Source organism: Amphibalanus amphitrite, unplaced genomic scaffold (genome assembly GCF_019059575.1).
Source record: "Amphibalanus amphitrite isolate SeventyFive unplaced genomic scaffold, NRLGWU_Aamphi_draft 000384F_arrow, whole genome shotgun sequence".
Lineage (NCBI taxonomy): Eukaryota > Metazoa > Arthropoda > Thecostraca > Balanomorpha > Balanidae > Amphibalanus > Amphibalanus amphitrite.
The window spans coordinates 264,009-291,975 of NW_024881878.1; the positions used below are offsets into that span (position 1 = coordinate 264,009).

The 27,967-nt window shown below is 49.6% G+C and overlaps 2 protein-coding genes and 1 long non-coding RNA gene across 3 annotated transcripts; 1 reads left to right on the forward strand and 2 right to left on the reverse strand.

The window, feature by feature from the left end:
- Positions 1 to 19,621, reverse strand: LOC122390160. The gene is made up of 3 exons (XR_006258103.1): positions 19,395 to 19,621; positions 787 to 818; positions 1 to 590 (listed from the first exon to the last, which is right to left on the reverse strand). It is a non-coding gene; the product is annotated as an uncharacterized LOC122390160 (long non-coding RNA).
- On the forward strand, positions 14,332 to 21,370 carry LOC122390159 (protein jagunal-like). Its single transcript, XM_043382841.1, has 5 exons — positions 14,332 to 14,600; positions 15,205 to 15,346; positions 15,561 to 15,663; positions 20,045 to 20,157; positions 20,694 to 21,370. Exons 1-5 carry the CDS (start codon positions 14,512 to 14,514, stop codon positions 20,820 to 20,822), a joined length of 576 nt encoding a protein of 191 aa, XP_043238776.1. The 5' UTR covers positions 14,332 to 14,511; the 3' UTR covers positions 20,823 to 21,370.
- On the reverse strand, positions 21,366 to 27,951 carry LOC122390158 (katanin p60 ATPase-containing subunit A-like 1). The gene is made up of 11 exons (XM_043382840.1): positions 27,866 to 27,951; positions 27,394 to 27,558; positions 27,078 to 27,174; positions 26,463 to 26,577; positions 25,947 to 26,145; positions 25,497 to 25,739; positions 24,797 to 24,976; positions 24,412 to 24,507; positions 23,875 to 24,034; positions 23,239 to 23,365; positions 21,366 to 22,889 (listed from the first exon to the last, which is right to left on the reverse strand). Exons 2-11 carry the CDS (start codon positions 27,556 to 27,558, stop codon positions 22,691 to 22,693), a joined length of 1,581 nt encoding a protein of 526 aa, XP_043238775.1. The 5' UTR covers positions 27,866 to 27,951; the 3' UTR covers positions 21,366 to 22,690.
- Between the last annotated feature and the right edge of the window lie 16 nt (positions 27,952 to 27,967).

A 27,967-nucleotide genomic window follows, 5' to 3' on the forward strand; every position in this document is an offset into this window, starting at 1 on the left:
AACAAGCAGGACGCTGGTTTTATTCAAAAATAAAATCATAACCATCTCGAGTACGTTAGATTAGAAGAGCCAATGCCTCGGCTCGAGCATAAAACAAAGGAATAACAGGTCCGACGCTCGGATCTATACCCATGTCGCTTCTCGGTGCTCTGTGCCTATCACGGACGTCTACGAGCGATGGCCTCGATCAGTGCGTCTGCGAGGCGGTCCCGACTCGCCAGGCCGGCCTCCTGCAGGGCCACCATTCCCTCGATGGCAGCCACAATGCGCTGCTCCAGCTCCAGGAACTGGCGGTCATTCTGGACCAGCTGCTGGATGGCAACAAGCAGTCCCCGGCGGATGGCAGCGCGGCGTCTACGTATACGGTGTCGTCTGGCGAGGGCCAGCACTAATGCTGGTCTGGAGAGTCGCGGCGCGCCTGGACAGGCCGCGGCCGCGCGGGCGGCGGTGGTAGCCTGACTGTCGGCTGTGTCCTCTGCCGAATCAGGAGACCTGCTTTTGGCACCGGCTGGTGGTCCTGGAGCTTCCGTAGCATCTTGCTCAGCCGAGGCCGTTTCTTCCTCGGGGTCGGACTTGTGAGACTGAGCGTCCTAAAAAAAAAGAAACACACGCAGTTAATGAATTTCGTACCTTGTAAACTGCGTTATACAAAGGACAAATGCAATGTGCCGTTTAGGCGAATCACTGCGTCGCATGCGATGATCCGAACCAGTCCTTCCAAGCTTGAAACGATGCATAATTGCTATGACTTTTGGGTAACGGATACATTACCATAACGGAACTTACCATTTCTGACGTGCAGGGACGAGGCGAATTGGCTGAAAACAAATCGAAGGTAATAAGTCTGATAAAACAGTCTGATAAAACAACGGCTTGTAAAGTGTAAAGCAATGCTTGCAATCATATATTCACAACACTTTCAACTGTGAGACTGAGACTCGACACTCGAAAGTCGAAAGTCTATGACGCATGACGGTTGACGTATGAGGGAGAACGAATTTTGTAATAAGAATATATGGAATCATGGAGCTGAGGTGGTGACATACTTGTTTCTCAGATCAACGATGTACTTTTTAGCGGAAAATATTTACTGCCAGGGGTCTCACAAACGGCTTAAAACGGACCATGGACCGGCGACCAGGCGGTGACAAACGCCTCATCGCCATATCGCGCCGAGTCCCATCGGGCGCACGGCTGTCCGGCGGGATTCAATGAATGCGAGGTTGATTTATTATCTTATTTCAATGCATCCATTGAGCAAAAGCTACAGAAGTTAAAGGTAGTGTGCCACCTTCAAAAGATTTCCCATTTTATTTTTCCTAGGATAAGAAGCTTCTGTTTTTACCTAATATCGCAAAAAAATCAAAAATGGGCCTAAAATAGTGCTTTTTTCGCCTAAAAGTTTATCGGTTTTTCGATATGTATAACAACTGTGGTGGGCCGACCTGCAAACAGGCGTCGGCAACAATCACGAATGCGGCGCACATGTGACAATAAGCAAAGGTCATTATAGAGTTACGACGTACGGGAATGAGTTATCAGCTGTCTAATCGTAGACAACACAATGTCGAATTTAAACTGTAAGCCTGTATTGGTATTGTTTCTTTAATTTGGCTGTCGAACATTAATTTATGGTTTGAAATATTATTTTATGTAAAATAATTGATATGAAACAGCCGTCTCTAAAGATATGACCCCATCTCACCACATGAAAGTGGCAGAAATGACAATGATCAGCTGACGCATTTTTCTTGGCCGAAGTCAGAGCGCGCGGCCCGACGCACCACCACCGCACCACAAAGTATGAGCAGAAGCCGCGCCCAAAGCCAGTGCCCCGGTAACGTGAGGTAGCCGAGTCGGGGCAGCGTGCGCTGACCCAAGCCGGGGCAGCGGCTTTGGGCGCGGTCTACCGCATCCCCGCGGGCAGCCCCGGGCTATCACATGACACCGGGAGGACGCGCGGCCCCGGCTTGGGTCAGCGCACGCTGCCCCGACTCGGCTACCTCACGTTACCGGGGCCCTGGCTTTGGGTGCGGTCTACCGCACCACCTAACAGGCGTGTTCGAAACCGCAGATGATGATGAACGGGTTTATCGAAACTTGATTGGATGAGCCTATCGGTAATAGCGATTTCAGTGTGTGCATTTATTGTTCATAGTGGTGTGAAATGTGGTTGGGGTACGACCGACAACCCGTCGGGGCGAATTTCGCACTGGGGTACTCAAAATTTGAAGAATTTAAGACGTTTCGATGAGTTTTGAAGGTATGGATAAGTTCTAAAAATCCGGTTCTCCTTATCTGGGCCATTAACTCCATACGGTCCAGGAAAGCTGGCACACTACCTTTAAGAGATTGAGTCGGCGTGATCGATTAAAAGCCGCCCCACACTGGACCTCGCATGCGGGTTGCGAGTTTTTGGGTTTTCGGGTTTCTTCAAAATCAAATAATATTTTCTAAGCTAAGTGACCCACACTACCATCTAACAAGCGAGTCTGCATGTTTTAAGCTTGCGAGCGACCTTGCATCGCATTCCAAAAGTTGATTTCGAGTCAGCTTTCGATTTTCCTCGCTGCGAGGTCTGCGAGTTCTGCGAGGTTTGCGGGTTTTTCGTTGGAGTCGAATTTTGGTTCGTTGCGCTGGTATTGCGACTATACATATGTAAGTTTCTGACGGTGTACTGGGTTCACTGCATTCATGAAGTTATCATAAGGGAACGGTCTTGTCACTCTATGAATTAGTATTATGCCCGCAAACTCAAAACCCGCAAACCCGTAACCCGCACGCGAGTTCCAGTGTGGGGCGGCCTTAATTTTCAACGGCGTATTTATCACTCTTCTTAATTCGCCGTCGAACACCACTCAAAGAGCTGGTCTCACTCCCGTCTCGACATTACATCTCGACATAATATGTGCCGAGCTTTGAATTTAGGGGGCAATTTTAGGTCTACCTGAAGTTTTACTGAAGTCATTTCAGTCAATCTAATCAATCTGTGAAGATTGATAAAAGGGACTGTCTGGGTGACAGAGCTCTGTAAGTTAAACTGAGCCGATCCCTCCTTGTCTTTATGGTCGCAATTCTACCTGTACGGTACTTACGGTAATTCCAAAACGATAGGGAGCCGTCCTTGGCCTGATTGGAATCGCATTAATCGTCACCCCTCATTGATATGCACCCGCCTTCAAAGGAGCTGCGCAAACCATTAATTAAATGGCCGGGCGTGTATTGTGCGCCGGGACCATTTGAATTCCGTCGGGCCGGGAAAACACTCCTATCGGGGATCGCCCCGACGCGCAGCACCACACGCACACCGAAATTGGAATAAAACACCAATTAAAGAGTGGGAAAGTATGAAAAATATCCTGGACGGATCTGGAATTATCATGGCCGGTGGCAGTGGCGCCGGCCCGCCCGCTGGGCTCGGTGGGACGGCCGATACCGGACACACCTTCCATTGATGGATGGCTGGTCGGCGCGGCCACTGGTAGCGACGTGACATGAGGGCGACGCTACCGAGATGTCACGGTCACAGGAGCCACAGCGAATGGGCGAGGCCAATGGCCAGTGCCATGGGCGACCTCTTCTGTTGCGCGATTCGCGGAAAGACGGTGAGAATTGAGATGTATGCTGCCGTTTAAAAGGAACCAGCAATAGGTAAATGTTCTGCATACACTTCTAAAAACAAACTTTTTTTACTTGACATAGAGTGTTCTGTGTAGGGTAAGTTCTCTTGTCGGGGCTCTTCTGGGTGTGACACCATGCAGATTCCTTTCTGCATTGACTGTGACTGCCTCGAGCGATGACTAACTGTTTCAGATGCTGCCTGTGACTGCTTCGGCTGATGCCTATAACTGCCTCGATTGATACTTATGGTTGCCTAGGCTCCTGCCGATAACCGCCTCAACTGCTGCCTATAAGTAAGTGCCCGGTTGACTGTGACTGCCTCAGGCGCTGCCTATAACCCCCTCGAGCGATGACTGCGACTGCCTGGGCTCCTGCCTATAACCGCCTCGAGCGATGACGGCTGGCATCGGCCTCCCGCGGAGGGTCTTTCCGAAGCTCCAGCTCCGAATCCAATCCTCCGTAATGACGGCGATTATTCCGTCATAAACTATACGCCGGGAGAGCGCTGGACGGCGGGCGTTTGTTTTTTGGCGCTACCCACTTCAGTACCAACTGTCGGCAGCGCGATCACTCGGGCCGGGCCCCGTTTTTGTCGGTGCACTGTGCCGAGATAGAATATGTGATTACGACCTCAATGACAAAACAAAACACACATTTGTCATGAGATATTGCCGTAACCAGAAACGTCCCCGGGAGAAACTGTGCGTCGAGATCACGGGCATCATGATAAAACTACAGTTAAGGAAAGCAATAAACCCTTGGAGATAACAACTAAGCTGTCATGAGAAGTAACTTTCCTTCGTGATAGAAACTATATACAATTAATGTCTGATTATTTTCACAATAAAACTGATGCGAGAATATGGAATTACGACATTGGTTGTTTCTGATGACGGATGAGGCACCAGTACCTATCCTTGTGCCGTTCATGTATGCAATGCGTCACACTGAATGGCCTTTCAAGCAGACATTGGTCCATACCAGCCCAAACAACGCTCCACACAAGCCCGACAATGACGTCGGATTGATGAAGCCTCCTATTCAACCGAATGGACTGATGGATCGCGCGGCATCTGAAAGATCCGAGTGCCACCCCCCCCCCCCTCCCCACCCCGTCCTCACAAACTGAATACTCTACCGGTTTGACCCCTCCCCTCCTCTCCCCTCACGTATCGAGACGGCTAATCTGTGGCCAGACGGTGCATTAGGGTTCTGAGGAGCCGCTGCGATACCGCCGCAATGGTACTGGCGCCGCGGCTGTTTGCCCAGTCCTGGGTCGGTATGGGGTTATTGGATTCAGACTTCAGGAAGGCCCACCGATCGAGCTGGCCCGTTTGCATCAGTGCGCGGGAAGTGAATCGATTGATATGCGAGCGTGATTTAAGTATTTGAATGGGCTCTCGCATGCGATTTCCTGATTGCGGGAAGGGTCTGTTTCAGCCTTCAGGATCTGTTGCGGATGAATGGCACCGTGCTCAGTGGGCGCAGTTCTCAATATCGAGGGAAAGTCGGCGGCGGATATTGAGCGTGCCTGTCACATATAACGTGCGCGGGTCCGCGGGCAGAGGCCGGTGGCAGCCGCTGCTCAGTCCGTTCACAGCGGTCCCAGTTTCGCCCGCTGCGAGCAGGGACACCTATTAGCTCCAGTGCGGGGTGGGTCTGGGAGCCAGCCCGCCGGCGGCGGGAGGGCCGTTTCTCCGGCTACGACTCCGGAGCAGGCGACCGGCACCGGCCGTGAAAAGGTGCTCACCATCAGACGAAATTATCACCGTGGCCACAATTATAGGCCCATTACCATTCTAATATCACTTAATGGCAGGGTGTGGACAGGATTGGGTCGGATGTACGTATGCCGGGAGAGCGCTGTTTGAACTGGAGGTAATCACTAATGTGGCGCCCCAGTGGGTTCTGCCACTGAGCTCGACCAATTCGACCGGCATGATGGCGCAATCTTCGGCCCCAATACAGCATTGCTCGATAGTTATGTTATGAGTTATTGTAAATTCGACAGTTATCTGGTGTGCCAATTTATTCACAACTCTTTAGGTGAGTTGATGGCTACTTTGATTTGCGATCGACGGTCAGGCGCCACCGCTTTCACCAAATTGTATACGAAACTGCATGCAGTGCTCGAGCTCTAACGCAAATTTCACGCTTTCAGCTTTCTTCAACATGCGACCTGTATAAATCATAAGCGCTCTTGATTTTGTCGGTTGTTGTGTGCTGTACCGTCCAACTGGCACCCAGTTTGAACCATCCACTGCAGCCGAACCGAGTGCCAGTCTTGCAGACGGATCGGCAGTGCAGCGCAGACGGCGCGCGGGCCGCAATGAGTTATTCTCGGATTTCATATCAATAAAACATGGCCGCGAACGCCGTCTGGTCACGCCATTCAGAGGAAGCGGCACGGCGTCGGCGCCGGACGCGGACGGTTCGTCGAACGACTTGGCGGTGCCCACCGGGTCACTGGCTCCGGCCCCTCCCACTGTCGGTCACTGCTGGCTGCTGGGAGTCACCAGGAAATAGTATGGTACGGAACAGCGCCACTAGTGGCTTCCGAAGCTGAGAGACGGTGTTTCTTCAAAGGCACTGTTGGGACTTGATGTCATCGAGTGTGGTTATGCTTCACTGGTCATTTAAAATGTCTTTAATAAGTTTCATCATTTTTTGTAAGCGAATGAGGTACATTTCTACTAATTACTTTATGCTATACCTACTATTTAATGTTATGCAGCTCAGGCGGACGTGCGCCACTTCACGTACTTCACGTACTGTGTTGTCGGCCCAGTCCATATTGCGCACGTCCGCTGCTCCCTGGGGCAATGTGAGCAGGAGGGCGGCATTAATTTCCCAGTAATTGAGAGCGGCGCGGGCCGATGCCATCGTGATGCTTCATTACGCCGATAATTAGACGTCGTTCGGCTCATTGGGCTGTGATAGAGCCGATCGCCGATGTTTGGTGGATTGTCTGAGTTGGCTGTGAGGAGTATCAGACAGTCACCGGGCGGCTCAAGCTCCCAGCCGACCTCCCGGCCCTCCTAGACGCCGAGCAGACCCTCCCCCCTCCCCCGAGTCCACGCACCGGGGAGGCCGGCCGATAGCCAGCGTTTAGCGTGGACGACACATCACAACTCGTTCTGCAGTAGTTTAGCGTGATACATTGGCCGATAAATCTGCTCAAGAGGATATGCAAAGGAGACCATACCACCGCAGCGTGCTGCTGCAATGAAGCCAGCAGGTCTAAACGGTTATGCCACCATGAAAAACGACGGTGCTGCGCTCCGTCCTGGCTCGGTCGGCTCTCGGAGTTGGACTCGGGCACTCGGCCGGGTGAGAGGAACTCGGAGTGCCCCCGGCAGAGGCGGGCGCGTCTCGGGGAGTGCCCGGACAGCAGCGATTATCAGATCAATTGGCAGATCAGCCGTCCGGAGGGCGGCGTACCGACGATAAACAGAATAATTAAACGGCTATTTGGCTCAGCCCACCAGCCCAGGGGCGGCGCCACGAATTTTTGACTGTGGGGTACTATGGTGAAAAGGGTCCATGGATAGTGAAAGGGGCCCATGGTGAAAAGGGCCCTTGCAGAGTGAAAAGGGCCCATACATTTATCATGGCGTAATATTAAAGGCACTTGCAATAGCAATCTAATAGTCCACAGTGAAAGAATGTTTGACAATAGACAGGGCCGGGGTGTGTTTTTTCTCTCTTTGTAGGTGGAACACGGAACGCAGAGCGTTAACACAAGAGTTGTTAACGACGCGTTGTGTCGAAGCCGATTCTTAATTGACTTGTCCCGCCGTTCGTTTATCCCGCGCCCTGCTGGGGAGTGTTTGAACTTTGAACACCCCTCCCCCTGCGGTTTTTCGCAAATATCTCACGTTTTTGACACACCTTATCATACATCTTTTTCGCACATGCTGTGAAAATTTTAGCCCAAGGTCGCCCAAGGTCAGGTCACCAGGTCATTTCAAGTGGCCTCACCTCCTAAAAAAGTTTCAATGCCTGCCATAGCTATACCAAGTGACCGATCGCTTTAAAGCTTCAAGCGATTGATAAAAGTAACAATATTTACAAAATGTATATCTCGAAATTTTGATATCAATGACCTAAGGTCAGATCACTTTTCGGGTCTCTCCATTATACCTAAGTGAATGGGAGAAAATTGAGAAGCGTCTCTTTTAGACGAACGCCATTCTAAACATTTTCAAACACTGAATTACGAGTAAACATGACACGCTGAACCGGAAAAAGGCACCCGTGACCCCTCGTTTCAAGAATGCAGCGTTGCTGGCACTCGGCCAGAGGCGGCCATATATTGTTTTTACAAAACAAATCAGATGCGGGACAGAACTGACCTCACGAGCGGTCATCCGCTCGCCGCATGTGGCGGCCGGCGCCTCTAGCGCCGAGTGCCGCAACTACCTATGATTATGTCTCCGAGGTCATCTCAGGTCACGAATGGTATCTAACAGTTTTTCGCTAATAACTTTTGGTAGAGGCAAGGTAGAGCGATGAAAACGCCTTAGATGTGTTTGGCTCGACGATATGGATCGACTGATATGCAGCATGACTTTTTCCGGTCAGATCATGACCTTGACCTAAAGTCAAATTTTCAAGTTGACCTTTAAGGTCAAATTATAGTTCATTCGACGCGTCTCGACGAGAGGAACAGGATGCTGGCAAAAATAATGTCGTGTCTCTCTTGAGTCAAAAGTTATTGAAAAAACTTTTTTCTTAAAAAGCGACGGAGTTTTGCCCTCTGGAGGCTAAACCGTTAACCTGAGGTCAAATCTGAGAACATTATTCAGAAAGGCCTGTAAAAGAATTATCGATTGCGCTTTTCCGCGGCGTTGTAGCTCTATTGGTTCCCGAGTTGTCCGTTGGCACATAGGCGGCGGAACGGGGGGGCACCGGGGCACCGTGCCCCCCCTTGAATTCTGCAAGGGGGGCACCAATAGCAAGGTGCCCCCTTAAATTTGATGTATTAGTACCAGGAGCGGATTCGGGAAAACTCCAAGGGGAGGGTCATGAATCGAAGTGGTGCCCCTACCTATAGGGGAAGGAGGGTGAATTGCGCCACCTTAAGGAAAAACGCTAATTGTAAGAAAACCGCTGGAGATATAAGCATGCATTGGTGACCATTTCAAAGAGGAACTCATTGGCTACGATTTAAGAACCTCCCGATCAATTAAGAATGTTTCGTTTGCTTCTGACAGCTGCTTTTTCAGAAACATGGAAAAGGGCGCATTTGCCAACAACTGCTGTAAATTGCGCCAGGGGGATGGTGCAATTAGAACCCAATTGCGCCCTATACTTTAACATGGCTAAGCGAATGAGACGGAATGCATACACCCCGGCAGTCTAATGTCATTGCGGCTTACTTTAACATTCATAATGTTATTCACACGGGTTAAATAATAAATGTAGGTGTAAATCGCGATGTTTTTTTGCCCAGGTAGATAACTTTACATGTGTTCGTACGCTTGTAAAAGTGCAACGAAAACGTTTACTGCAACTGACTAGATATATGTGAACGTATGCGCCTATACGGTTACATTTCCAATCGTTTCTCTCAAAATTAATAATTTTTATTGTTTCGACAGCTTTATGACATCAATTTTTACTTTTTTTATCATAGCTGTCACCTCACACGCCTGAGTCCATGCTGAAAATGTCGTATTTTGTCAATTACACCACAAGTTCGTAGCCTAAATGGCAGCTGCATTATAAGTTTGACGAGAGAAATAATTTGCGGACTGACGACAGCGGGTTGCTCCCCTGCCTGACATTAAACTCCTTCTTTATTGCAATCAGTTAATGATGCATTCATGCTGTCGTGATATACAATAGCTACACCATTATTCTATTTGCGCCCCCCTGGCGCAATTGCCATGGGCGCAATTAAAATTGAGGTACTTTTTAATAAAAGCGTGGAAGTTATCATAAAGATGTTGATTGAAGTTAACTGTTTTAGTGAAATATAATGAAAAAAGGGTTTTTCTTTCTAAATATCACTCTGAAAATCACACAAATATCACACATTTTTATAGCCAACGGTTCAAAATACTGCAAAAAAGCTAAGAAAACGCCGTAACATCTTTGATGGCGTAATGAGCCTTGCTGATTGGCTTCATCGGGGAGCTTGGGCCATAAAAGGAACTATCCAGTGGGGAAAATAATGTTTTCGAACACAAAATTCAAAACATGCCATTGAATCCGTGGGAATGTTGGTGGGCGCAATTGGTTAGGAGGGCGCAATACACCCTCTTTCCCCTACCCAAAATTAAAACCTCAACGGATTTCGGCCACTTAATTTTGGTGGTGCCCTATTTTCAGTTTTCTATTTTCTTTATTTTTGGTTAGTCGTGTGATGACTGGTGCCCCTGCTAGGCCGCTGGTGCCCCTGGAAAGACTGTGGTACCTACCTACCCTGCCCCCTGACAAGCCCACGGTGGGCCCTGCACATGACTTAGGTGCCCATGGGCCCTGACAGGCCCGTGGTGCCCCTGACAGGCCTGTGGTGTCCTTGCTAGGCCTGTGGTGTCCCTGGGCCTTGGCAGGTCTGTGGTGCCCCTGGCGAGCCTGTGGTGCCCCTGTTAGAACGCAGGTGCCCTTGACAGGTTTGTGGTGCCCCTGACAATCCTAAAGTGCCAACGACAGGCTTGTGGTGCCCTTGACAGGCCCATGGTGCCCTTGCGAGGCTGGTGGTTCCACTGCAAAGCCGATAGTACCCCTGGCAGGCCTCCGGTGCCCCTGGCAGGTCTGTGGTGCCCCTGGAAGACCTGTAGTGCTTTTGCTAGGCCGATGGTGCTCCTGACAGGCCTGTGGTGCCACTGACAGGCCCGTGGTGCCCCTGCTAGGCCTGTGGTACCCCTGTCGGCTGTCAGGCCTGTGGTGCTCCTGGCAGGCATGTGGTGACCCCAGGCCCAAAGTCATGACCCATGTGACCTCCCCCCTGGGATTCGCCACTGATAAGTACTGCGATGGCTTCTTGGTAATTTGATACATGTAGGATTAACCCTCGCCAGGCGAGGGCCTTTTCCATAACACGGACGGCGAGGGGGGGTGGGGGGTTGGTACGACCCCTCTCGCGATTGGCTCCTATGGCACTTAGAAACGACAAATTTACAGGGTAGGTGGGTCCATGGGAGATCTCGCCCCTGTGAAAGTTTGGTGACTCTAAGTCAATATTCAGGGGGGTTTTGGGGGTATGAATGCAAAAATTTTGCTTAAACATGTTAAAAGTCTTTCGCTTATAACTTTTTACCTAGCAAAGATAGAGCAAAAATAAAAGCACCAGTGAACGCATGGGACGTCAGTGCGCATCGAATGGTATACTTTGTTACCAATTTTAGTGAACTTTGGAATTCAGTTGCCGTTAAGCTAGTCCAATTTCCAGTTGACCTTGTACCGGTTTTTTGTGACCTGGTGACCTGACCTGAAAAGACTGGGACTTCAAATTTTCAGGAAAGGTGCCAAAATGTTGCCCCAGAGGGTATGCCAAATTTGGCGGCGCTACGCGCCGCCGTTTTTACGTTATTTGCGAAAAACCTTAGGGGGTTTGCATCAACCCCCCTCGTCGGGCGAGGATTAATGGAATTTATCAAACGAGTCGAAATAGCAAAATTTGACATTTGATGACCTCTGGTGAGCTGACCTTTGACCTGACCTAAAAAATGACCGAAGTATTTTCATCATCGTTTTTGACGTTCTTTAGAATGCCGCTTACCGCATGTCGCTACGTGGCCCAGGGGCCGAGTTAGAGGGGGGCCAAACACGCCCCAGCAGGGCGTGGAAATCCAGAACCCCAGCGGGGCGCGGCCGCGCGGGTTATTACTAAGTACGGTACAGGGGAGGGTTAAGAAAATCTCCAGGGGAGGGGTATTCCAAATCGGGGGGCGTGGACCCACATATACCCCCATGTTTTAGTCCGGATTTCGCCCACTATATGTTTGAGGGTTATTTTATTCTATTGCCGTCCGATGGGCCCTTCAGATGCAGTAAACGAGCCCCATGATCGCTTGACCAGGGCACTCTGAGCTACATGAAGATCCCTCTAAGCTACAGAATGGCTCTCTGAGCGCTTGAAGTGCCCCCTGAACGCTTGACAGGGCCCTCTTTGCCTTTGCCTAGAAAGGGCCTAGTCTGAACACATGAAGTCCCCTGAACACTTGACGGGGTCCCCCTGAGCTACAGAAAGGCCCTCTGAATATGCAAGGCCCTCTGAGCGTATGAATAGGCCCATGATCCCTTCATGAGGGCCCTCTGAGTGCATAAAGTACGCTCGACGGGGCCCTTCTGAGCTACAGAATGGGCCTGAATACACAACAGAGTCCTATAAGTGCATGAAGGGGCCCCCTGATCACTTAAAGGGGTCCCTGATCGCTTGACGGGTCCCTGGTTGCTTGACGGGGCCCTCTAAGCCACAAAAAGGCCCTATGAGTACATGACAGAGCCCTCTAAGCGCATGAAGAGGCCCCTGATCGCGCGTGACGGGGCCCTCTGAGCTACAAGAAAACTCTCTGAGCATATAAAGGGCCCCTGAACGCCTGACAGGGCTCTCTGAGCGACAGAAAGGCCCCCAGCGCTTAAAGGGCCTCTGAACGCTTGACGAGGGCCCTAGAGCTACAGAAAAGCCCTGAATACACGAGAGGACCCTTTAAACGCATGAAGGGGCCCCTGATTCCTTGACGGGGGCCTTCTGAACACATGAGAAGGGTCCCTGATCGCTTGACGGGGGCCCTCTAGGCTACATAAATGCCCTCTGAGTACACGACAGAGCTCTCTAAGCGCATTAAGGGCCCCTGATCGCGTGACGGGGCCCTCTGAGCTACATAAGACTATCAGATCATATAAAGGACCCCTGAACGTTGTGCAGGGCTCCCTAAGCGACAGAAGGGCCCTTTGAACGCATAAAGGGCCCCTGAACGTTTGACGGGGCCCCTCTGAGCTACAGAAAAGACCTATACGTACACGACGGAGCCCCTGATTGTTTGACGGAGCCCTCTAAGCCATGACAGGGCCCCTTGACAGCGCGTGGGAGTGTTCTCTGAGCGCCAGGTAGGAGCCCGCTGAGCTATTGAAATCCCTGTTGATCTAAAAAAGGCCTTCTGTCCGTCTTAAGAGTGATCTGCCGATCAACAAAGGGCCTTCTACCGGTTTTCGGAAGACGACGCTTAAATGTATGGCCCTCCGATCGACGTAAACAATCTGCTGATCTGAAAGGGTCCTCTGTCTGTCTTTAGAGGGCCCTACCGATCTACAGAGGGCCCTCAGATGGCTTTTAGATGGCACTGCTGATCTCAAGAGGGCCCTCTGTCAGCCTTCAAAGGGCCCTACCGATCTGCAGGGGCCTGTTATAACCTGTCAATATTGGCCCTTTGTTGGCATTAGTCATTTGACCACTGCTAAAACATATTTAATGGTTTTAGAGGGCCATTGCACGACTACGAAAAAGTGTTTGAAAAAGTTCAGACTGGGCTCCTGACTGTGGGGTACTGGGTATATGCAGTACCCCACAGTCAAATGACTGTGGGGTACTAGTACCCCACGTACCCCACGGTGGCGCCGCCCATGCACCAGCCTGTGCATGATATTTGGAACGGCGCGGCGGAGCGGGTGGCTTCCTTTACTTCATAAGGGAGCGTTTGTTTATTGTAATCTGTTAGGTGTTTACTAGCTAGGTACCTATATCACGTCCACTTCATTTGCAGTTTTTGGTTTCTTCAATAGGTAGGTAATGCCTGATATTTTATTTTGCTGTGATATTTTCACAGCATGTATAAACAGAAGCATCGTAACTGCAGTTTGTAAGTGTAACTTGTAAAGGGCGCGATAAAAATGACAGTGCTCACTCACTGCTCAGCGTCAGCGTCATGGACTTTTGCAAAGAGTCTAATAAGGGATGTCAAAACACCCTCCCAGGGTATATTGAGTGAACCTCCGGCCTCCATGTCAAAGCGCAAGGCGCAAGCTGTGTAGTGTCTGGAGTGTGCAGGTCGGCACGGGGCAGAGTCCCCATTGGCGATTGGATCGCCTTTCGATCGCTAAACGCTCGTGCTGTGTGTCCGACGGCTGACGGCGGTGGCACACACATGCACCGTTCAAACTTGAAGGAAGCCCAGAGCAATTAGTCGCCGCTCTGGTTCCGAGCGCCCTCCTGGTAGTGGTCATCCTTCGCACGCCGAAATGGTCATTGCCCATTGGCATCGGTATCCTAATCATCTGCGACAGAGGCGGATCCAGCTCAGAGGTTTTTTTTGGGGGGGGGGGGCAAATCATAACAATGCATCGATTCTTTCCATGCCTCGTCCATAGGCGTAATGTTAAAATTATGCCGTTTGGGAGGGGCAACTGCCCATTTTGCCCCCCCCCCCCTGGATCCGCCACTGATCTGCGATCTCCTGGTCCATGGCGACCCTTCCTCTCCGGCCCGCTGGGCGCTGACGCTCCTTTGGCGGCCACGCTTTCGCCTAAGCCTTTTTAGATACCTACATAGCCGCCGGCCGCACTTAAAGTTGAACTCCAATGCAGGTGTGTTACCGATGATTTTCTTATCGTCTTTTTAGTCTTCGATGCTAAGCATTGTGAAGGGAACTGAAACCAAACTGAAACTGTAGAACGAAGAAAATGAAGAATTTCTTTCAAATATGGTAGCTTTGGGAATATGGCAGTCCTAGTTGGCAGACTGTCAACAAAGCGCAGGAAATACATTCACGACGCAGATACTTGTCCCTGACCCCGGATCCCGTAATGTGCTAGCTTTGGCATGAGATAGAGTTTCATAAAATAAATATTTAGCATCAAGGGTGGGGCTGGAATATCCAGAATTTGTCGAGCATAAAAAGTACTAGCTGCTGAAAAGATATTTTGCTTCTCTTATCCGTGATCATGGCTTCAATGAATGGTCCAACTGTAATGGGGACAGATGGAAGGGATTTTCTTCACAGGGAACGTGTAGCATCGCAGTACAAAGTCAGGTAAGTCAGCTTAATTATTTGATATACAAATATGCAGTTTAACTGATTATGTACATTGTGTAAGACATTTGTAGGTACTTGCAGTTTTATTACAGCCATGTAATAAAGAAGTTAGAACCTTAGAAGTTAGAACCCAAACCCGGAAAGTCCTCAGTCCTGTATCAGTATGTTGGATATCTTTTTTCATAAATATTTAGTTTTTATATTTTTTATGTAACATGTCCTTCTTGATTTTCAAATGTTCAAGTACCTACTGGGGTCGCAGAATCCATTGTGATTGGTATTGCTTTACAAATTTTGTTCGGCTTAAACTTAAACACAAAGCTTACTCGTCCCAATGAGGTTTGTCATGGTCATGGGCACTCTGTTCAGCTAAAGGTGAAGCCCATTTCAATTTTGCTGCAAGACATTAGCAACTCATTTGAATTAGAATGACATTTGAAATAGTCAAATGGCCCAGTTTACAACAAACAGCTGCTCAAAGGGTTTTCTTCTTATGCTTGCAGACAAAGTTAGCATACATTATATGAAAGCCGAAAGGTAACTTTTTAGTACTTTCTGTGATAGCAACTAATGTTTATGACCATGCCTGCTCTGTTTTCAGTGCCCAGACTAAGACAAGGCTGAAATGCTGCCTGTTCTTTCATCTCCTCCTGGCTATTGTAATGCTGCTGAAGCTTCTGCCAGACATCCTGGACAAGCTGAACATATTTATTTTGGAAGTTGAAGAACTAGAAATGCCTCAGGTATTTGTCACAGCTTTTTATTTATGTTTATCAAAAATAATTTGTATAAGCCTGCAATGCACTTTAATTAATTTCAGTGTTGATGTCATTCATATTTCCCAACTTATCTTTATTGTATCAGTACCTTGCAACAATTGCAAGATAATCACACAGCTACCAAAGGCAGCTTGATCAATTATGTTTGATTCACCATTAACATATTTTTCTATTTCAGCCTGTGAAATGGGAATACCTTTGGGCATTTAGTATCCTATACTCAATATTCGCCCTCTCAGCATGCAGGAAGAATAGCTCTTTTCTTCTACAGGTTTACATTGGTAAGTTGTTAGTTTAAAATAATGGAAAAAGAGTTTTTCCTTAGTCCTGACTGATGACTGCAACCATCTGACAATTTTTTATCAGACAACTCGAGAATGTAGCCTATTTGTGAAAGATTATTTTGTTTTGCTTTCTTTTGGCACATGTCTTCAAAAGAAATAATGTTTTGTCATAATTTAAAAATGCCTTGGCAGTAATGGCAGAGATCAGAGGAGTCAAGGCCAGGCATATGGCTGGACATATATTTCATCATTGATTTATTCATGAATATAAGGGAAGTGTTTACTAAAGAAATATCCACTAAAGAAACCAGATATTTGATTCCAACCAAGTTAATTAACATGATTCCTATTTTTTATACACTGATTTCCAGCGGCGTATTTAGAAAATCGCGAAGGGGGGGGCCAAGGGTTTGGAGGGCGCCACCTCACCCAAGGAGGGCGCCATACGGTCGCGAGATAAAAAATCACTCAACGGGGGGGGGGGGGGGTTGGGAGGCGTTTTTTACCATGCCACCAGTTTTTTTTTTGCGTAACCTCGTATAGGTCGTGCTGCATTGATTTTGCATCGTGTGTATTCTTTATACTCCAGGTCACAAAAGGTCAAGTGGTCTTGAAATGCTGCGCCGAAGGCGCGCGAAATTTTTGAAAACAACCTTTTCCTCCGCTTTTTAGGCACGCCTTTTATACGATCACTGTTCAAAGCTCCTCTCGCTCTTTTACCAAATTTGAAGGTATAAAAATACCTAAGGTTTGGTCGGGCCGCTGCCACACAAACTGTATAGAAAGCTTGGCTCATGGGTGTCGATGTATAAAAGTTTATTGGCGGTGGCATATCTACGCACCAGATCACCGTATCGGATTGATACCGGAGCGCGAGATGCGTAAACATCATCCAAATTACCTCAGACCAGCCTTCATAGCCTTCTCACAGGTGCATACAGTGTACCCACATAACCAGTTTCAATCACCGAAACTTCAGATGCCTGCTGTTGCGGCCGAACCTGTTGACAATACTTAATCGTAATACATATAGATGCCATGATGCACGTAAAGTAGGATCAATCCGTTAAGACCAAAGACGTGTTTTATGCATCGTAGAGCGTAGATAGTTTTGGTAGGTATAGGTACTTCATTCATTGTGCTGAAGCCTGAATGCACGTTCATTTGTGGCAGTTTTCACAGGCAAGACATCAACTATGTGCAATAGAACGACTAAGTTGAAGAACATGCCAAAGGAGTAAATAAATGATAGGAGGGCAGCGATCAACGGATGTTGCCAATAGGTAGAAGGGCTGCGATCCACAGGAGGGCGCTAATAGGTAGAAGAGCCCCGATCAACATCCCGAGTTTCGACAGTAGGGCACCGATAGGTAGGAAGTTGGCGAGCAGCAGGAGGGCGCCAATGGATAGAAGGGCAGCGATCAACAGGAGGGCACCAATAGGTAGGAGGGCCCCGATCAACAATCAACAGGAGGGCGCCACCAGGTAAGAGGGTGGCGAGGAACAGGAGAGCACCAATAGGAGGGTGGCGATCAACAAGAGGTCGCCAATAGGTGGGAGGGCGGTCATCAACTGCAAGTCGCCAATGAGCGGAAGGGTGACGATTAAAATGGGGGTGGCAATGGTGAGGAGGGCGCCTTTGCTCAAGAGGATGACACGAACAGGAGGGCGTCTGTGCGGAGGGCGCTGGTCAACAGGAAGGTGCCAGTAGATAGGAGGGCGGTGATCAACAGGAGGGTGCCAGTGGTTAGGAGGGCGGCGATCAACACGAGGGCGCCAATAGGAGAAGGGCCCCGATTAGCATTCAACAGGAAGGACTAGGGAACCAATAGGTAGGAGGGCGGCACTGAACAAGAGGGTGCCAAAAGGAAGAAAGGCGGCCTTCAAAATTTCACATGAGGGCGCAATAGGTAGAAGAGCGCCAATAATTATGAGGACGCCGATCAGCAGAAGGGCGGCAATGTGTAGCAGGGTGGCGACCTACAGGAGGGCGCCTTCGGGTGAGAGGGCGCTTATTTACAGGACAGCGGCTTACATAGGCGACCACCGTTACGCTTAGAGAGCTACAGCCTACAAATGTGGTTGGAGGGCGCCCGAGGGAGCCCTCCAACCGTATTTGGAGGGCGTATTTGGAATGGGCGTCCTCCGAGGGCGCCCTCTATCCGTATTTTCCCTGTAAACACATTCGCGATTGGAGGGCGCCCTCCAGTCGCGATTGTTTTTCGATTCGATTATATCACAATTGCATTTGCGATTGGAGGGCGCCTTCGGCGCCCTCCAATCGCAAAGGGCGCCTTCGGCGCCCAAGGGGGGGGCCATGGCCCAGTGGCCCCCCCCCTGCCTACGCCCCTGCTGATTTCGAATGTTTTAACTTTGAATGGCTGGGTTGAAGCTGGAGTTAATTTTTTTTTTTTTTGCTCAGGCTCCGACCTTTACTGTTGCATCGCGCGAGTGCTGATTGAATAGGGAGGGCTGAGTTCTGACACCAAGCATGCCCATCGTAGCGGGACACGGTCCATCGGTCAACCGACTCAACTAACTAACTTGAACTTTTGGAGTAGTTCCACCAACCGCCAACCTTCCCCGTCAGCACCATGGTGCCGAACTGACGCCGAACTGACTGACACCCGAGCACAGGTTTTTCCAGTTCCCACAGTCAGTGGTAAACGCTCTACCAACCAATCACGGGATGGGCAGTTTTAACCTCCGCCGGTATTGGCGTTTTGTCGGCCACTAACGTACAGGAGGGTGGGAGGGGTCCGTTGGACTTCGTTGCCGTTCGGCCCCTAATCGAAGTTGAGCTTCGCGGAAAAACGAGCGTGTTGCCCGTGACGAGAGAAAGCTAATGATACCAAATTTCAAGGTCCTAGTTCACCGATTGACTCTCGAGGTCAGGCCAATGACCTAAAAGTCGTGAAAATCGGGATGCGCTAGAACTTCGGTCATGATTACGAATTTCATATTAGTTCTGATCAAAAATGATGTACTCATGCGTTTAGGGTCGGTTGGGTCAGGTCAGGTCAGAACAATCAGTGGGCGTCCTGCCGGCTATCCATTTCCATAGTAGTGAATGGAAATGGATAGCCGGCAACCAACACTAACGGCTCCTAACATGTTGCATATGCACCAAAATACCACTGAAATGCTCAAATGGGTGCAAAATTCGAAATCAGCTCCAAGAAGTAAGAACTATGATAGAAAAATGCAAAACTCGAAAAAATTAAGGTCAATGACCTTGACCTGACCTTCACGTGTCCTTGACATCCAATATAATGCATGAGACAAACAGCGTTTTACATGTAGGAACGCTTACATCCACAAAGACTGGAATCACACGGATGATATGCGCTGGTATGCGTGGGATCCGGCCCGACATGTTCTCCAGAAACAGGTGACACACAGGTCAAACGTCATTTGGGTCAAGTCATAAAATTGATCAATTTGACGGTACTGAAATTATCGCTGTGATCAGTCACTTCTTGTGCGAAGTATTCGCGAAAAACCGAGGGCCGTTCGCCCCCTATAAGTCCGAGGATTAAGCTGTTCCTTTGATCATAACTGAACACATAGATAACACACGAATAGCACTACCGTTAGCATAACCATGGAAAAGAACTGCTGCTTATCACCATATGCGCCCCGCGTCTGAATTTCACTTCAATCGCGGGCCTCCCGATAATCATTTATTGTCACCAGGCGGAAATAAACTTAATGAATCACCCACTTACCTGAAGCGTCGATATATTTCTGCGCCCGGCGCTCCACTCGGCGAGTTCACTCCGGTAAACGTCCTCAGGTCGCCCTCGCTGTCAATACACGCACCACCGCCAACTCCGTCAGCTCTCGGGTCACTCTGGCACGCGTGACGTGACCCAACCTGACCCCGGGCGCCGGCCTCGACCCCGCCTGTCAGGGGCGGCGTCAGGCATTCGTGTCGGGGCGGCGCGCGGAGCAAAGGTGGCTCCGGCAGGCGCGGTAGTCCGGCCACGCAGTGGGCGCGTATTCTGCAACCCAGCATTGCTAGCATTGTAGTTGGATTGCTTTCTTAAATCGCCCTTTATTTCCCCGTTATTTTTTGTACCTTTATTGATGCAAAGCGAAAAATTAGGTGCTTTTTGTTGTTTATTAGGGTTTACGGGCACGTCGAATTTATGTGCTTTATCCATGGCGTTTACCGACTAGGGCGTCGCTTGTGTTGATACAATTTAGATATACCGCAGAACATAGACCTTGCCTCCGCAACCGATGAACCACGAATATCGCGCTCGACCCACTCAAATATAGCAATGCGCATTTCACACTATAATACGTTGCAACACATCCCATCGTTTACACTAACGCATGCATGATTTCTAACCGTAGTCCACCGGTCTTACAGGCGGTGTGGTGGCGCTAGGCCTGGCTCCGGTGGTGTTCGCTTTCTTCTTCTACCTGCCCGAGGCTTACGAGTTTGTCTCCACCGGCTCTGCAGAGGGCCAGCGTGTCTGGCAGGTGAGGCCCCTACGTCTGTTGTTTGTCATAGGGTCTGTTCCAGTCGCACTTCCTAACACCTAAACTCCTCCAAGATTGCTTCCCTGTTCCAGTGGCAGCTCTAGCCCCTACAAAGCCAGGGAGGGCTCTGCTCCAACCTCATCTATCTTGCTCTTGGAGGAGTTTAGAGGTGTTAGGAAGTGCGACTGGAACAGACCCATAGACGTAATTTTGAGGCGTGTTGGTTGAGGATGGCAGTTGAGAGTAAGCGAAACGTCACTGATTACCGAGTTATTTTCTGTGAAATACTACGGAATTTTATTGGTCGTCGTTTACCCTAAACATGAAACAATCATCATTTTAATTTAACAGCTTTGGGAAACAAATATTTTTAGAGTAGAGCTTGCGAACTCAATAAAAGACTCATATACGTTTGGTCGAAAGTCTGAAGCACACACTCGTTTAAAAGCAGCTCGTAACTCGTAACTGACCGGTTCAAATCTCCACACACGTCCTGCTTCCCCCGCTGACGATCTCACCCGCCCCTCCTCCGGCAGGGTTTTCCGTACTCGATGGTCAACATGGCCTTCCTGCTGGTGGCCCTGCAGGTGCACATATTCTCCCTGTTCTTCTCCAGCCGACTTCTGACAGCCTGGAAGGTGCGCGGAACCAAGAAGGCCCAGTAGAGTGGCGCAGCGGCGACCGGGTGGACGGAAGGACGGGCTATGAACTGGGGAGGTGCGATCTGCGCGGGAGTTGGAGCCAGAGCGGACGATCAAGCTTGAAGAGGGTATGGGTGGATAGCGGTCGGTGTTGGTAAGGCCAGAAAGGACAGATGAAGACGCAAAATGTGATACCCAGAGGCAGGATATTTGTCATACTATCGACATATTTGTTATGCGGGAGATTATGGGGCTTTGGTCAGTCTTCCTGTGTGATGAGTGTGGTGGTCCCGAGAGGTTTTCTACTAACATGTGCTGCCAGTACTGTGGGTGGTATCGAGACCCGTTTTTTCCCGCCGCTTGTCCACGTGCCATGGGCTTCAAACTGCACCCAAGAAGTAATTTAACAGCTGCAGTTGTTTTCTCATGCAACCATCGTTCGGTACAACCCATACGTCCTCCGACCTGTACGATGACAAGTGCAGCATCGAACCAAAATTGAGTGAAAACATTTTCCGTTGGCTTTATTGGACTTCAGACTCCCTGTGTGCAAATACAAAACAGCCATGTGAGTTGATCGTGTATTATCATTATGAGACGTGCAGAAGACAAACAGACGCTGAAAATATCAACATCGGAATGGATATTTGTTCCCGAAGATCAAATCTGGTCTAACTCAACCAGCACTGGATTATCACAGCGCTAGCCGCTAAACGTAGCGAATTTTTATAGTTCACTACAAAACGTGCCCTACCTACTCGCTATCGAAAGTTGTGTTGTGTTCCGTCAGTCAAGCACGCTCTTAGATTTCCGACATGATTATGTGCAAAGTTATCATAAATACGTTCAGATCCTGACAGACTTCTTGCTGACAGGCTCCAACATGTTATCTTACGTCATAAACTGCTCTTGACGTGAAGCTTGCTGTTCCGTCCCATTTCCCAACCATATGAGTACATCAGTTTCACACCATAGCTCGAGAAGGCAACAGGTTACTAACCAAAGGCGTGCTGGTAGTTGTGTTAGTATCACAGTGCCACCCGATAAATAAACGGGCCCGTAACACGCACACATAGATAAAGTAAAAGCTGCCTATCCTCTGCACACACCGTGGTGTGGCCAGCTTTATCAACCCCAAACCGAGTCATCGCCCAGCCACGGCCTAGCTAACTCTCCAACGAACCCTGCCCTTCCACGACCCGCTACTTACGGTTTCAGTCGTAACCTTCCATATTGTAACGAAGTACGCTGGTCACAATCCTCGACCTTACTTTAGGCTCACTGCTAGTTATTATGCAATGTAAATGTCAGCTGTATATACTTCTCCATTCCACTTTAAAAGCGTTATTTGCACCTCTAATAAATCTGTACCACTGCTCTCGAGATTACTCGTCTCAGCTGCCAGGCAGACTGTATGCCCCTCCCCACTGAGAGCCGAAGGTTTTACTGACAGTCGTTTTTCAAATCATCCTACCCGGAACCTAAGGCTATCCTCTGAAGGTCGCCTCCCATCCACCTCACATAGAAATCGACGCATCTGACGATCTTCCCCGTTTTCAGTGTTTGCTGCCCTCGACCACCATGTCCAACCCCAGCCGGAGCCAGCTGCCCCATAAGCCCCACTGAACTATCACTCATCAACGTTAGGTTGTGCTGTCCCGTTCTCAACTTCATCGGGACCTGGTGCAGCCCCTGACGACAGCTTCCTACCGCAACTCTGGTGACCCCGACAGTTTCTCTAAATCCGCTGTGGTCTGCCCCCCCCCATAATTTTAAATAATCCACCCCACCCTTGTAGTTGTGTTCTCCAACGCTTTGGTGTTCCGTCATCCTCCCTTCTCCCCCTCCGCTTGCGTTCTTCCAAGTCACCCCGATCCCATCGCGCCTGCCTCCTAGCTGGACCCGAACTCGTTCATCCAAGCCTGGTACTTCTCGAGGTCGCTGGCGGAGACAGACTTGTTGCAGCGCTCGATGGCCTCGTTGAAGTCGTGGTCGGTGACGGGTAGCTCCAGCTCCTCCTTGGGCAGCGCGCGGATCTCTTCGGGGCGGAGGCCGGCGATCTTACGACGCATGGACATCATTGAGGCGTCCCTGCAGCCGGCGAGAGAGAAATGTGAGGGGCGGACACGATAGGGGAGGGTCAGACGAGAATAGAGTAGAGTACAGTTGCATAAGGACCGCAGTGGGATGACAAATTTGTGTTAAGACACTTGAATCACAAAGTACGGATAGCAATTAGAGAGACAATGGATAACACTTTGGTAATATTACGTAAATAGTACATAGAATTGTTAGCTTGGTTTCCGAGCCCGTTTATTACTCCAATTACTAATCGATCGAGCAAAACAGAAAAGCCTGAACTGCCACCTGGTGTTGCCAGCGACCTCACTTCATACACTGCGTCAGTATGATTCACGCCCGCGCCGCAGCCGACCCTGACCTGCACACATTGGTGATGTCAGCTCCCGAATAGCCGTCCAGCCGGTCGGCCACGGACTTCAGGTCCAGCTCCGGGTCGGTGGCCACCTCACGCAGGTTGATACGCAGCAGCGCCTCCCGGCCGTTGCCTGGAGGGTACAGCGAGACGGGAGTGTCAGACACATAGTACGCTGGTGGATGGGTGGAATCGATGGCAGCCAGAGTGACGAGAACTACCCAACTGTGCTAGTGGACATGCGACTTCCTATAATTGAGTCTAACGAGCAGGTAACTGTCCCATCAGTAACATTCCCTGCTAAGTTCTGTTATGTGGTTGGTTGGGGCTAAGGGGCACGTCGACTGCGAAGTTGTTATCCACCCATCTCGGCTTGCCCCCTCACCCCATTCTCTCCCTCCCTCAATCACACCCCTGCCCTGCTCTCACCCCGTATTTCAGTAAGGCCACGTCTTCCGTTTCAGCATGGTTCTTCACCACCCGATAGTCTACCCCCACCCAACCCACCTTCATCCTTATTCGTCCGTGCCACGAACCACCCTCCTCCGGCCATCCCAATCCAACATTTTTTCCTAACCTTCCCACCAAACTATTCCCTCCTCTTCCTAACACCATCCTCCCCCTCCCCCCATTTGGACATACTGTTGGGCAGCGGGATGTAGATGCGCTTCTCCAGTCGCCGCCGCAGCGCCTCGTCAATGTCCCAAGGGAAGTTGGTGGCCGCCAGCACCATCACGATCTTGCAGGGGTCGTCCTGGGACGAGCTGATGCCGTCCATTTGCATCAGTAGCTCCGATTTCACCTGTGGACCGACGAAAGTCAGTGATCAGAGATGTGTACCTACAGCTGTTTGGGTGGCTTAGAAACACATCCTTGTCACTGACCTTGTAAATTAGAATTCTGTAAGAGTGGCAGCACAGAAACTGCAAATAAACAACCGACCACATCACGAGACCACGCGAGTGATCACTGATCACTACCATTGCGCTGACCGGAAAATAGTTAACACAGCTCCGATCCAAGACGAAGCATCGGCAGCCGCTTTGGAAGACCGAGCTCACACATCTTAGGGTTACCATCGCCCGTCGGGGAACAACACACACCGAAACACGAAACGTTTGCGCGTTTTATTCTACGCCCGAATGAAGGTGGCATCTAGGTACATGTAGTGAAACGTACCCGTCGGGAGGCCTCGTGTTCGGTCTCCGAGCCGCGCCGAGAGCACAAAGAGTCGATCTCGTCCACAAAGATCGTGGATGGCGCATAGAAACGGGCCTGTCGAGAAAAAAAAAAACGGCGTCAGCTCACGACAAAAAAAAAAAACATTAGCCAACCTGTCCTTGACAACAACAACAAAAGCATACCATTTACTCAGCAAATCTAGGAGCTTTAGAAACATAACGAATCTCCCAGTAAGGTTATTGCGCGCACCCTAGATGATCCGATATAAACATTTGAATGTATATCATAAGTGAACAACTCTATTTCACACAAGGAAGTCAGGGTTCCGTCGGGCACAGACATATGACATCACCAGAAATCCGTCAATCCCCGTCGATCTCACCATCTCGAACAGGAGTCTGACGAGTTTCTCCGACTCCCCGCGGTACTTGGACGTCAGCGTCGACGAGGACACGTTGAAGAAGGTGGTGCCGCACTCGGTGGCCACCGCCTTGGCCAGCATCGTCTTGCCGGTGCCGGGCGGGCCGACCATTAGCACTCCCTTCCACGGACGACGGATGCCCTGGGGGTGGGGAAAAGGTCAGACGCAGGGTTTCTATGGGGAAGAAGGGGAGGAGGAACGGAAAAGGGGGAGGGGGAGGGGAGGCAAAGGGACCGAGAAAAAAAGAAAGAATGAATGAAAGAGAGAGAGAGAGAGAGAGAGAGAGAGAGAGAGAGAGAGAGAGAGAGAGAGAGAGAGAGAGAGAGAGAGAGAGAGAGAGAGAGAGAGAGAGAGAGAGAGAGAGAGAAAGAGAGAGAGAGAGAGAGAGAGAGAGAGAGAGAGAGAGAGAGGAGAGAGAGGAGAGAGGGGAGAGGGAGGGAGAGAGAGAGAGCCAGAGAAAGATAAGGGAGCTCTAGAGACCTAGACGTGTTGTGATGCCGAGGCAAAAGGCCGTTCTTGATCTCTGAGAGGGAATAATGCAGCTTACGATGATGCATGCCAATTAACTACCATTCATTGAACATACTTTATTGCCACAATTAATCTGGCGAGCATGTCTACCACCCACTAACATTCCTCCCTCACCACGACTGACACACACCTTGAAGAAATCTGGCATCCACATGGGCAGCACGACTGCCTCCTCCAGCAGCCGCTTGGCCTCGTGCAGGTCGGCGATGTCGTCCCAACGCACGTCCGGGTTCTTCTGGACGATGTCGCGCTCCAGCATCTCCACCAGGTCGCGGTCGTAGCCGGAGGGGTCGAATCGCTTCTCCTCCTCATCGTCGCCGCCCTCTGCGCCGCCGCTGCTGCCCTCCTTCGGGTCGCCGCTCTTATCACCGCCCTGAGGGTTACAGGGTAGGAGTGGTATACTAGAGAACCATGGAAGAGCAGAAAATGAATCGCAGTTCGTTTTTTTCGATAGAATTACACAGAAAATAGCCGGAACTTACCACAACAGCAACCAGATTGACAGCCCTCACGAAGCAGAGCTGACCAAAGGCTTGTATCGTTCCACCTTCACAGACATTCGGCAGTAGCTGAGTCCTACCTTATCGTCAGCCTTCTTGTCGTCGCGGCTGCCCTTGCTGCGCCGGTCGCTGCTCTTGCTGTCCTCGCGGCGACTCTTGGACGTGCCACCGGTTCTTTTTGACGTGGAGCCACCCACGCCGCTGTTACGCGAGTTACGAGACGGCGGCTTTGAGTCGGTCTTCTTCGGCCCGCGCACCGGTCGCACCTGGGGAGAGGGTCTGACGGCGGGGGAGGGAGAGAGGGTCAACAGCCGTCAGAGACACGGGAGAGCAAGTCACAAATACCCTTCGTGTGAAGGCTTCTAGCCTGTCATGCGTTGTTGGGTTCGGAATGAGCTTTACGGACATAAATCTAGGCTGATATGCATCTAGGCGTTAAAAATAAAAGGATTCAGGTAAGGAAGACACTCAAAGGTCGCAATTCTCAGTCACATGGTTTAACGAGCTAGTTTCAGACCCTGCCCTACCCAATGCACCGGGGCACACGCTCCAGGGACGGAGATAGTGAGCCTGGGATGGTGGGGGCGGCGACCCACTTGTGCTCCGTGGTGGTGGGTGCCGGCCAAACGTCGGGGTCTCGCGGCGGTGGGGGCGGCCACACATCCGGGTCACGGGTTGGCTCCTCGAACGACGAGGCGCGCAGCGAAGTGCCTGTCGAGGCAGACAGGTCATATAGTTTTACCGTCGGAATGTGCGTTGTGCATCATTGCCGGCTAATGTAAATGGTCGGAAAGGCGTGATGGATCGCAAACAGAGAACCGATGTTTCACAATAAATGACAGTTAATTAGGAAGCCTTATCATTAAAGCAAAACCGCCTAACTTGTTTCAAATTTAGCTCTTTTATTTACCAGATGACTGAAAGCTAGCAAAATAGCTATTACTCCCATTCAGTCTATAAAACACCTGTATACTTCCAGCTGCTGATACATATATTGAAATTTGATACTTAAGTATCTAAGACAATTTTACTCCTGCTGCTTTACTGACTGAGATGAGATGATGAGATACTGATGAGATATACACTTAGTCTTTTGTAGATATTTTTCAAATAAACTGAAAATGAGGGATCTGGGATAGTCATGTGTGTCCACACACAATATAGCTGTACAAGTCAACTTGACCTTGCATCTTTCCCAGAGCTTGTCTCACCAATTGGTCGGCTATCATGGTCTCCAGCACGGAAGAGGCTTAGTGTGTGAGTGATGCCATTCACCTGCTCGTACTCTCTGGCAATGTGCTGCTGGACCTGAGCAACAGTAAACCACATGTCAGCTTTCATAACAGGATACTTATTAGATCATTACAGCAGTGTTGACTGATTTGTATGAAGGATGCTAAAGCAATCCCATCATAACAGCTAGGCATATTGCATATAGTTACCTGCTATCTAAAATAAGACCCATCAATTTTGAGATAAGACAGTTGCTAAGCATTCACCACATTTCACCATATTTTCAGAGTTCACCTGTTGCCATTTGAGTTTCCTGGATGGATCCTGTATTGTCTGCAGTAGCCGATGGATTTGCTGCACAACCCCCTGGTAGTATACAGTAGCTGACTCATAATTTCCAAGCAGGGCCATCTCACGAGCCATCCTCGTACTCTCACATATTTCACTGATGCTCGTCATCTAGAGGGTCATACAGCATGTCAACATGATAATTGCTTATTTCTCAGGAATGCAGAATCAATAAATTGATTAGTTACACTCAGCAATTATCAAAGGACAGGGCAAGAATAAAAACAACAGAAATATTGCAATGTTTCAGTTTGACACCATTATACATTCAACATACCTAGGGAAAAATTGGCACGCAAACTGATGAAAAACAACACTTTGAAAATGTGTCTTACTCAAACTAAATAGTACGAGGGAATTGGGGGAATAACCAATTCAATTGAATTGAAAAATCACCAGAAAATTCAATTAAACGCACCTTTATATCATTCAGAAATGGCCTAAGATGGGTTGTTTGGGTTGTTTGTTGCTTGGTTGCTTGCTTGTTTACCACACAACAGACAGAAAGTGAAATTCAAAA